This window comes from Camelina sativa, chromosome 16 (assembly GCF_000633955.1).
Source record: "Camelina sativa cultivar DH55 chromosome 16, Cs, whole genome shotgun sequence".
NCBI classification, from domain to species: Eukaryota; Viridiplantae; Streptophyta; class Magnoliopsida; order Brassicales; family Brassicaceae; genus Camelina; species Camelina sativa.
The window spans coordinates 15,211,929-15,224,238 of NC_025700.1; the positions used below are offsets into that span (position 1 = coordinate 15,211,929).

Consider the following 12,310-nt stretch of genomic DNA (forward strand, 5'->3'; position numbering starts at 1 on the left):
CGTATAACTTTTATAATCAATCATAGTTTTTTTTTGTATTTTATACTTGTTTTCTTATTTATTTTTAAATTCTCTGAAATGAGCTGTGCGCAGTTTAAAATTGTTTATAAAACTTACTCTCATAATTTATATCATGAAAGATAGTCAACTCTCTCCATATGAGTGACATATCAGTAATTGAGACAGTGTCACATGTCTAGTAAACAAACCTAAATTTAAAAAGAATATGAAAGATATTTCATGTCTTTTATTCTTTTTTTTAATATCATAAATAGTTTCAATATTTACATAAGAAATTTAGAGAGGCTTAGAACATGTCCCAAAAAAATAAATGTATCACCAAAAGACAAAAGATCATCGGGAGTGAATCAAAGAGCCACTTCTTCTTCTTGGCGTAAACCATGAATGTATGGGCATATGGTTTAGGCGTTACAATTTTGTCAATAGTTTGAAGAGTTGCAGGAGTGATAGAGATATCGGTTAATATTGTAGAGAAATTCATGAAAGTTTTTTTCCTAAAGAAATAAACTTTTATATATAAAGAAGATTGGGGTTTTGTTCACTATCAAATGGAAGATAGTTGAATAAAACTGTAGAATGTTGGTTTAGAAAAATACAGAGACAAAGAGAAAGACAGTTGAATAAACTCATGACTATTGGTTTCATATATTCTAATATTTAGAAGTTGTCAAAAAGAAAACTAAAATGAATTCTTATTAAAAACCAAAATTTAGAGTTATATTTAAGAAGTTGAAGAGTTAACATGAAAGAAAGATGTCTATCTTAATTATATCTATTAAAGAGTTCGTCAAGTTGCAATTCTTAATAAAAGAAAATGTTAGTGTTTCATAGTATTTAATTCAGGAGTTTAAGTATGAATATATCTAAATACTTAAGCTTTTTTTGAACGAATGTAAAAAAATTTCAACCAAAAAACTCTTTGTTACAAAATATGCATTCTTAAATCAAGCTTTCAAAAATTGTTGTTTTAGACAAAAATTATAGAATGTTTAAATCTCTCAAAACAAAGTTGTTCATGCATGTATCTAATAATTCAATTACAAAATGAGAAAGCGTATGTGAAGTACTAAAACAATTAACGTCAAATTATATTTTTCAAGATTTCCACAAATAAATAAACAAAGATAAATTCTACATAAAAAACAAATTAGTAGCAAAATTGTAAAAATAGTAAGTCATAAGTCTGGGCATAGGGTGGGTATTCATCTAGTTTAATTAAAGTAAGTAGAATGAAACATTTTTAGCTTAAAGTGACAGTTCACGGTCACAACCACGAATTAAGCTTTGCTTCAGTTTGTAATCTTTATTTATCTCCACTCAACCTAGACGTAACCTCTATTTATTTTTATTTTTTGCCAACAATTATAAACGTAACCTAGCTCTATTTATTTTAGACGTAACCTCTATTTATCCTAAATTAGAGGTTTTGATTTAACAAATCCTAACTTAATGTAAATATTTCTGTGTAACAAACTCTAACTTATAACTTAAACTGTCAAGACAAATACATGTGTACAGGAAAGAGCATTGGTTTCCACTTCAACCCTATATAAAAAGGTAACTATAAATATTACCTTTATCAAAATATATATATATTAAAAATTATATTGAAAAGGAACCTCCAACGGCTACTTATTACATACATAGACATATAATTGAAAAAGTAGACAACCAAACCGACCATGACTTTTTAACAGGTTGGCTTGGCGCTCCTGCTTAGATCTAAAAACTCAAAACTTTTCATCTTTTATAAATCTTGAACATTGATGTCCTTTCCAAGAATTAAACTCTAAAGTTTCTTTTATATCAAAATGTCCCAAAGAAGAAGACCCATTTTCCAGAGGGTCTCAAAACTACTAAAAGTCTCGATCTTGGGAAGACCCATCATCCCTAGACTCAAGCTCATTCCCATAAAAAGAAGAAGGTCATCCAAAAGGGTCAAAATCCTTCAGCAATACAACTATAACTTTCTCCAAGAGTATCAGTTCTCGCCTTCACGTACATCACTTATTCGTTGCTGTAGGAAGCGAGTTCGGATAACTAGACCGGGTCTTAAACGCATTTACGAGCTATTGATTCTTTCACGGTGCATTGGCTGCAATGACGATACGATAACGCAAAGTTGGATGGAGATGGAGCCTTTGCATTATGCTCTCGGAGTTGCTTCTCCAGCAAGGGAGCTTCCACAGCCGTTCGATTACTTCAGTGAAGATGATTCAATTGACTTGAAGGCTGAGAGATTCATCGAAAATTTCTACAATGAGATGAGGATGCAGGCGAGGGAATTTGCTTGATTGACCAAACATTATTTACTTTTTTGAATTTTGGAATATTTTATATTCGTGTTATAATCAAAGGTCTCATTTATTTCACTCTATTTGATTATATCAGTTTACAATTTTCAGTTTTATCACTTCTTGCTTGAGTTTAGAATTGAAGGCTCTTGAAAACAAATAAAAAAAAGGAATTACATTGGGCTTGTAAGAAAAGAAATTGGCCCGTCTAATTGGAAATGAAGCCCTCTTCATTTATGTTGAGGGTTCGTTAAAAGGACATTTTAGGTGTTTTATCCGTTCTAGACTTATGTTGGTTTGTCTTACAGGTTTCCTCTCATATATTCCTTGTAGGTGTTGAGATCGCCAAAGAGCGAGTGGTTTTATAAGAACTTCGAATCTGATTATAGTGACATCTCACCGTTGACAAAAAAGTAAAAGTAAAAGTAAAATTTCTCACGTTTGGAGTGAACCATTATAACATTTGTGCGATCTTGATTCTTTAAATTGTTTTGGGGAATATCTTGGAATCCAAAACCAAACAGTTCCAATCACATATAGTTATGGGCATAGGCCATATTTGAACAATTTTAATCACACAATTTTATGGCCATTAGCTATAGCCTATTGGGCCGTCGAATTGTACTTGCATGTTCGCAAAATGTAGTCAATATGTTTATACGCAAGTTCCATAACATATATTAGCAGGAGAAAGATATAAAAGGAGGTTTGTTGAAGCAACGAATGAGAGATCGACAAGAGGAAGTCAAGAAGACATGTCCTTTTACCACTTTTGCTTCGTAATGTGTTCTGAAACTGGTAGGACAGTATCGTACGCTAGTCCACTTCAATTAGTGTCTTCATGAGTGACAGTATATTGTTAATTTGTTATGTATTTATCGAACACGTACATACGTGCACTTTTGTTTTTAGTTTTTTTGGGTCCTCATGGCACTTCGCTTCCCAAAAGATATCTTTATGTGGACCAACTACTTAAGCAATGAACTCTAAAATGAGCGAACATTACGTCCCGCCCCATGTGAGTTTAAAGTTATAGATTCTTCTTGGATTATTGTGCCTATGTCCAAGCAATCAGTGTTTTCAAATAAACTAGAACGGCCACTATTTCTGATTTATTTATTTCAGTTAATAGGCTACATGTATGAATCCAAATTCTCAGACCATGTTCTATTCAAATCCATATACTTATTACGTGAAACATTTTAATGGATCGTAAGCTCATTTGGATTGTTTCTTATACATTTCACATGTAACTTTCTCATTTATTTTTCAAATTTTCTAACTAACGAGAATGATCTTAACAAAAGGGCAAAAAATGTGTATCCCCGACAAGATCTAGTACTTTATTCTTATCCTATATTGAATTGATCCATCGACATCATAATTGTAACTACATTGCAAAAACGTTAAAGAGAGAAAGGGACTTTCTTTGGATATACTTAAGCCATAAACTTACTTGGAACCAACGAGGCTTCGACACACATCCAACGCAACTTTCTTCTCTTTCCATATTTCACGTCAACAAAAGCCGAACCCTAGGGGTTGTCCTGCTTTAAAATGTTTTAATCACTTTCCACGCAAGCCCTATCGTTTTACTTGGATGGAATCTGAATTTTCATCTTAGTGTTTGTCCCTAACCTACCACAACGTACTTTAACCACTACCCTATCTCCACACATTACTCCTAAACAAAGAATTATTTTTTTTGGTTTGTTAGAGGGGATAACAAAACATGTGTTAAAGATCTTTTACCAAACGATGTCAAACAAAAAAAAAATGTCAACGAACTTGTACCAACAGAAGTCACATACCAGCCTGACCCTTGTCCGGTAATCCACATCAACGAAATAAAAAATAAGCAAATAATGTTTATTCAAAACGACTATATATACGTATAAGTCATATGACTTTTACATTCGATATTTTTTTGAGTTTTTAATTTACTAAGTCAAACATTAGTTTTTTTTTAATATCATCGAGAAATTAAATTATCAAAAAAATTACAGACTGAATAAAATAGAAAATAGGTGGAAGATATATTTCGACTTAAATAATTTCCGATATAAAAGTATATAAGAATGTTATGTTTTTCTCTTAATTCGAACAAACAATAGATAATCTGTTTTACATCGGAAACAATTTTGTAACCCAATTTTCGATATAAGAATGCTATGTTATCTCTAATAACAATCGTGTAATACACACACACACACAGTACTTATGTTTGATATAATCGGACTGCAATATGCATGATGAGGACCATACGAAACACTGAACTTTTTTCCATATGTACGCCTGTCTCTGTGCCTGTGTGTATTACACAATTGTTATTAGCTAGAGAATTTGTTATCGCCAGGTTAAAAGTCAAGTCTACTGTCTACAGCGGGCTAATTAAGTGTATAATAAAGTAGAAATCATTGTTATCTATATTATTTTCGTTTTCAGTGGGGATGCATATGTGCATGCATGATACATTATTGAAGTCTTGAAGATCCGAAGATTTTGATATTTTACGACAATGAGATTATATGCAATGTATAATGTGTAATTGTCAGACTGGTAAAGCAAAAGCAGAAATAAGACGTACCCTCAATAGTTATAATATAGTGGGTGTCTTTTAGATTAGGGTATATATATTGTATGATTGATGGTGTGATAAGGACTTTGATGATTCCTTAAAAAGGACACATGGTTCAGCGAAAGGGCACGTTTTGGGACTATGAAAAAAACTTTCCCTCCAAAAAGGATACCTTTTAATTTACAGTTTTACTACATTAAATACACTTCCTTTTTTTCTTCGTACAAAATACACTTATTAATTATTATTGTTAATTTTCAATGTTAAGTTTATTGATTAAAGCAAAGTAATAAAAAAGCTTAATTAGTTCGAAAACAGAAAATTTAAAGACTATTCCTAAGAGTAGTAGAAAAGAATAGAACAATGTTTCAGGAGCATCCTCTTGCATTGCTCGATTGTAATTAAGAACCGAGTGAAGCTACGCGGTTACAAACAGTTTTGTCAGTGATGCGGATGAGGTAGCCCGTTAATAGCAAAACATAACACATAGAAGCACATTCATAGTTGTTTTTTTTTCGTTTTCATTAGGAAATAGTCATTTGAATATTGGATTAGCACTTTTCATGACAACATAACCATCTTTACTTTTGGATATGTTGTTGTGTACGTCCAAAATATATGTAGATACGTACGTACGCACGATGTGTGATTGTGTAGTACGTACAATTTTTATAGCAAAATCTCAAAAATATAGCTAATGAAAAGAATGTCATTTAGACAAAGAAGCAAACAAATGCCATAGTCACTACTAGTTTCTCAAAATGTTGTACTATGCAAAAAAATTCAACATTATTTGATCGAAATGATGTTTTTTTCATCTTTATCTAATGAGAACCTGTTTGACCTCTAACACTGGGGGATCGTCGCAAGTATAAGGGAGAAATGCTAGCAAGAATATCGCAGTATTGATAGAAAAATACTTTCAGAGCCAAAAACTATTTGAAACAGCATTACAAACTATTGCACGGGAGAAAATACGTAGACGCTTTAGACCACCAGACTCGGTTAAAGCTGAAAGAACCAAGTGGAATCCAGAAACCTAATCAGGACCATGTGCTACAAAAAAAATGTTGTTCTCTAGTGATCAATGATTTAGAACAGGGGGTTTAATGCTTAGGGGATATTGAGCTTAATAGGCTTAAATGCAATGATTACTAGTTATAGCTGATGTGCAAAGTGTAATACCAGAAGAGTGGATTAATAATAATTCAGTGTTACATGACCTAGATATTGTTTAATTCGACATCTTGAATCATTCTTCGCTTGTATGCTTATCGTATCGATCTAATTAAGCCCTTCATCCAACGTTTTAACGCCTAAAAACCATTGCTCAGGATTAGTTTGAATCCGTTCATACATCAAATTTCAAAACGCAATTTTGTCCCCGACGGGTAGAAAAGTATCTTACGTGGAAACGTTATGATCCGTAATTAAAATTGTAACCCATTACATCCTCTTAAGTCACTAAGAGCATCATTAGTGGTGGTTGCTGTCTGGTTACTTTACCAAAATTTTAATACATCAAAAATATAATATATTTAAATGATAAGAGAGAGAAGAGAAATCGTTTCTCATGTTGCTTTGGGAAGCAAGAATTCTTATACTGTTTATACAACTGTTCACTTATTATTGGTTTACACTTATTTCAATTAAAATACTACTCCCTCCGTTTTTTTTTACTTGTCATTTTAGAGCTTTGCACACAAATTAAGAAAATAGATCAATGCTCTATTATACCTTTTTTTTAATACATTTTCTATTTTTTTATTGGTTAAAATATTAAAATAATTGAGATAAAATTGATATTTTAGCAAACATATACATTGAAAATCTAAATAACAACTATTGGAAAACAATTTTTTTTTTTTTTGTGCAACGTTCATGAATTCCACCATTAATGATGGTCTAACCAATCAATGTCCATAACTACTTTCTAAACTTTTTGGTTTGAGCACAAAAATCTTAATGCCCAGCTGCCCCAATTCCCGTCACATCCATACCCATATACTATATAAACAGAGACAGGGACATAAATAAATACATGCCAGTTGCATTACAAAAGATCTAAAACAAAATATACTTTGTGTCCTATATTTATATTATTGGCTCATGGTGACGAGGATCCCATTTCATCTTTTAAACACGAAATGCGCTGGTCTACCCTCTACATATTATAATATATCATATGTAGTAGACTAGAATGATTTTATTATTTCAAATTCAGGTACCCGGGGATCCTTCCTAGCTTCTGAGTTGTGACATATTTATTTTTAAATGTTACGTCAATTAAGCTATTGTTTTTTGAAAAGTTGTTCTAGTTTTGGTAATACACATCGACATTCGTAAGAAAATAATCAAATACACGTAATAAACAAATGTTAAAATAGTGTTAGATTCCTCCATTATATAAGTGCTCCTATACCTTATACTTATAACATGTAGGTTCCTAATAATATTTACTAAAGCCGCAAAAAATAAAATAAATAAAAATAACGTATCAGTCACTTAACTTAACAAATATAATTGATATCTTTCGACTCATGTATGTTTATATGCATGTGCCTCGACATACCAACACATATATTGGTATGTATGAGTACTCTCATACTTCGAGTCAATTCCCATTATATTCATTAGGTTTTCCGTGATTGGCAAATTTTGTAGCACAGAAAAAGAAATTTAAAAATCTTATAATACACTACTATTCGTCAAAACGTATGTACTGTACTATCAACTCTAATTTTTTATTATATAGCCGTTGCTATTGCTAGTGTGTACATGTATGCTCTCAAACGGGAGTAAACTTAAGAATATAGAGGAATTGACTTTGATAGTTTGGAGTTGGATCATAATATCATATCTAATGCCCATAATTGAAAAAAAGACTGAGTGGTCCTACAATCTGTATACAATTTATTTCTAACCAAATTGTGTTAGATTAGTAATTTTATTTCTAACCAAATTGGGTAATTGACAAAATTTAATTCTAACCAAATTTTACTTCTAACAAGATTGGGTAATCGACTAACAAGAACACGGACCGTATCTGACTAAGCCGTACGCTTAATTACTACGATACTAATTGGAGTTTAGGAAAATTACACATATACTAGTCAAATTTTGTTGTATAGTTACAAAAAATTGTGTAGGAATAACTTGTTTTCCGTAGCCAAAAATAAATTGTTATAGATTTGTTACAAAAAAAGTTAGTAATTATGTATTCGTCACAAACTGACTCCTTCATCGCAACTCGTAGCAACTTGCTACAGATTAGAGACAGTCGAAATTATCGCCATTTGCCACTAATTGATACAGTTATCTACGCTAATTGGCGACAATTTCCGTCAAACATATTAGTAGCAAATGGTTACAAAACGTTACAAATTGTACACCTATTATAACTGCTCATCAATTGATAGATTTCTAAAGATCTAAAGCCAACAAAAAAATCATAAATTACAAATTCTTTTCCATTAAAAAAACATACAAAGTGAACTACAAACATGGACTCTAGAAGAGAACATGTAACCATCAAACCAATTCATAAACAAAAACACAAAATCATGTCCTAAACTTATCATTCCCACATCCTCTCATGACCAACTGCAAAGGCCATGGAGCTATACTCTTCACTTTCAGATATTTGCTAGCGTTTCCAGCTAACTCAAGAACCTCGACAGTCAAGAACTCAAGGATGAAGGATTGAAGCAGCAAACGACAGCGGTGGCACCAACTCTACCATGTGCACTTGAGTTGCCTGTGAATACCATCTAATGGAAACTGAAATAAACTGAACTTGACCTGCAGAAATTTTCAAAACTTTAGCCTCTAGTATAAGAACAATATCACTAGAAATTTGAGAACCGATTAAAAAAGTAAACATCAAGAACATCAGACCGCATTGAGAGAAGTTAATTACCTTTCTTGCAGCCATCAATAGTCACCATCTCCAGTTTATCGAGAAACTCAGTCTCACCATAATACAAGACAACTTACAGTCCCGAAAATAGCAACTTCCTACACTCAAAAACATTTGTAAGAACACAGTTAAACAACCAGATGGGGAAACAACAGCAAATATATATATACATGGAAATAGTAGAGAGTCGTAGAAAACACTTACATGGGGGAGCAATATCGTTATTGTGTTTAGGTTACATCATTCATAAAACTCATAGGTCGAATGAAATTTAAAGTGGTGTATTTAGAAGAGGAAATGGAAATTACAAATAAGAGACTATAAAGTTAATAACTTTGTGATTGATTCCAGCTTTTAGGACAGTGGAGCTGCTCATAAACGCACATGGGATGTTCTGTCTTCTCTTAACGCATGTGAGAGAGGCTTAGACTCTTTCTGTGGTTCCTGAGAGAGAAACGAATATCTCTTCAACTTTAGCAGCTAAAAACAAACAAGCACATCTAAACTACAAGCTTTAGCAGACCTGCAAATTTTTCTTACTTGCCGATCTAAGAAAAGTTTAACAAGGACCAAAAATGAATGTTTAATTTGTCTCTACCATTAAAATCAGATACACTATTTGCAACAAGGACCAATTATGAATGTTCTGTTCCAACATTCAATGAATTCAGATTATCAGCTATTAGAAACACATGACTTGATAACAATTTCAGTATGAGATTGGAGATCAAGATAAAAGGGATAGGAATTGATTCTAGAACCACAAAAGGATCAGAAGCATCAAAGTTCAATGTGGTCGTCTTGCTGAAATATCAACCAAAAAACAAAATATCTCAACAACAGAAAAATCAAACCATAACACTTAAAAAACAATTTCTTCTACAAAGATGAACGGATATATCAAATAGCATTCACTAGCCACAAGCACATTCCATAAATAAACGACATAAGAATCTCACAGGTTATATCTACTCAGGTTATAGGTCGGTAAGAAACATAAAAAGGAGAAATATAGACAAGAGACACATAAGAGAACTCACTGAAGAGTAGACTCGTTTTGCTACTGTTGAGAACCGAGATAGGCTCAATGCTCAATGGTAGAAGAATCGAGTAGATCTCCGGATGAAGGACGACGGAGAGAAGAAGGATTGAACATTAGCTTCGTTGGAGGATAAGGATGCTCGAAGGAGAGATTGGAGAGAGGCTTCACGGTCATCGGATCGGAATCAAAAGAGAAGATGTCGATGCGGTTGTTTTAATCGTCGAGGAAGCTTCCGATGGCGATTATGTGGCTGGAGGAAGTGTTGGCGGCCCGGAGGGATGAGAAGACCATGGTGTAGAGTGGATAAGGCGAATCGTAGGTTACGACGGCGAAAATGGTGAAAACGAGGAAAAAATATCTGTGAAGTTTTGTTTTTCGAGTCTAAGTTTTTTTTTTTTTTTTTTTTTTACCNTTTACCGTCTCAAAGTCCAAACAGACAAAGGAAAATGTTAATTTTTTTTCCCTGAGTGTTGGTTCTAGTTTCCAAAGTTATTTTTGCTATAAATTTGTTACATTTAACGTTGTTTATCACAATGTTACAATATTTTGTGTCACAAAATATGTAGCAATTTTGCTACAAATTATATATGTTACTATTTGTCATTATATAGCTATACTTAGTAACTAATTAGCTACAATATTTATTAATTTAAATTTGTCACTAGATATTATTTGTTACTAATTTGTTTGTAGCAACAAAAATGTAACTATATGATATATATATAGAGGCATTCACTCAAAAGGTTATATTGCATAACGTGGCCCTTTTGACTAATTTTAAGCTCAATTCTGCTGCAAACTTGTATGTGAGAAAAGTTTTTGAAGGACGAAAAAAAAAAAAAAAAAATTTTAGAGTTTTCATACTCACCTTTGAATTCTATATTGGCCACTATGATAAAAGGCTTTCAATAAATTAAGATATAATATGGATCTGAATTATTTTGTATGTTTTTATACATTCTATGGAATCACTTACAGTACACCTGACACAACTTATATAAGTTATGTCCTAACTCTAAACGTTTATTTTGATATTATTATAGTCTGCAGTCCTATTGTTTTTTTTTTGTTTCTTTTTTCTGGAGTCTCAACAAATATTCCAGAACAATTATTACATTCTGGTTTTAGTTTAGGAATTGGTTAACCATTTTGAGACAAACAAATTACAGGCATTTAAATTCACTAAAATGTTGGAAAAAATGATTAGAAATAAATTAATTAATTAAAAATGTAGAAAAATATACAAAGAGCTTAAATGGAAGAAAAAAATGTCAATGACCAGCTGGTGCAAGACTGAGATGCAAATCCAACCCTAAACCATCATCAAACGTAGTTCCCACTTCTCTTGTAAACCCATTCACCGATGGTCTCGGTCCATGGGCCTGAACATGTCTCATCTGAGACCCAACAATCCCAAATCCAGAATCTCGAGCTCCATACTCATACGAGAACCCACCCACACCCGCACCACCGGAGCCATCTTGGATCACGCAACCATGTGACACGTGGAGCTGAGAAGGAGAGACACGTGGAAGATACATCCAAGGACCTCCCATAGGCTGAGGAGACGATGATGATGATGATAAGAGATGAGGCGGAGGAGCAAAGGCAGAGACTATAGGATTCCTTAGAAACTGAGACGCTGATCCAGCGTTTGAGAAATTCGCGGCTGCGTTTCGTGTAGCTTGAAGCTGAGCGCGTTTAAGCTGTTGACGCTCTTTCTTGTGAGCGTTTTGGTGACCTCCCAAAGCTTGCGAGTTACCAAACTCTCTACAACAGTACTGACACTCATACTTACGTTCTCCTCCTCCTCCTCCGCCTCCTCCTCGGCTTCGTACACCACCGCCACTTCTTCCGGAAGATCCCGCCGGAAACTCGCCACGTTCCGGTGATATGGATGACTGGTTAGTTTTGACTGATTGATCGGAGAAATCTTCTTCTCCCTCAACACTGAATCCAAATAGCTTTAAACGAGAAGTAGTTGTTACTTTAGAACTAAAATCTAGCTCCTCCATTATAATATGTACGCGTTTAGAGAGAGAGTTATAGAAAGAAAGAGAAGGGTTAGAATAAGGTTTATAATATGAAGAGGGTTGATGAGTGAGGAGGAGGCAGTATTATTTATATATAAACTGAGATGTGTGAGTTTGAACAGTAACATGGGAGACACTGTACAAGTGTGTGTTGTGTGAAAGATATGAGAGATTGATTGTTGTTTGGTTGATTAACTTTGGTTTTTGTTTTCTTCGTATTTGTTTTAATTTTCGGACATCCCAAGAAAGAAAAAGAACAGTGAAAGTGGGAGTTTGAGGAACACACGAACCGAGACGACATGGATAATGGGACCCGATTGGATTTCATTTGTCTCCTTATTTTATTTTTTTCATGTGAAGGGAAAGTTTTAAGTTCGGCTCCACTTTTATGTGTTCATTCTTACTTGTTCTCTTCGGGAAAAT

The 12,310-nt window shown here is 33.2% G+C and overlaps 2 protein-coding genes and 1 long non-coding RNA gene across 5 annotated transcripts in view; 1 reads left to right on the forward strand and 2 right to left on the reverse strand.

The window, feature by feature from the left end:
• Nucleotides 1,712-2,429, forward strand: LOC104750652. Its single transcript, XM_010472480.1, has one exon. The coding sequence runs from the start codon at nt 1,833-1,835 to the stop codon at nt 2,313-2,315; it is 483 nt and encodes a 160-aa protein (XP_010470782.1). The 5' UTR covers nt 1,712-1,832; the 3' UTR covers nt 2,316-2,429.
• On the reverse strand, nt 8,341-10,236 carry LOC104750653. The gene is made up of 4 exons (XR_761690.2): nt 9,853-10,236; nt 9,017-9,256; nt 8,813-8,910; nt 8,341-8,694 (listed from the first exon to the last, which is right to left on the reverse strand). It is a non-coding gene; the product is annotated as an uncharacterized LOC104750653 (long non-coding RNA).
• Nucleotides 11,018-12,310, reverse strand: part of LOC104750654 (zinc finger protein 6-like) — a 7,865-nt gene continuing 6,572 nt past the window's right edge. Inside the window, exon 2 of one of the 3 annotated variants that reach the window (XM_010472481.2) lies at nt 11,018-11,590. In XM_010472481.2, the coding sequence (XP_010470783.1) occupies nt 11,126-11,590 (465 nt within the window). In that variant the 3' untranslated portion in view covers nt 11,018-11,125. Of the gene's footprint in view, nt 12,026-12,310 lie in introns of those variants that run through there. The other 2 variants (XM_010472483.2, XM_010472482.2) reach the window with 2 other exon arrangements.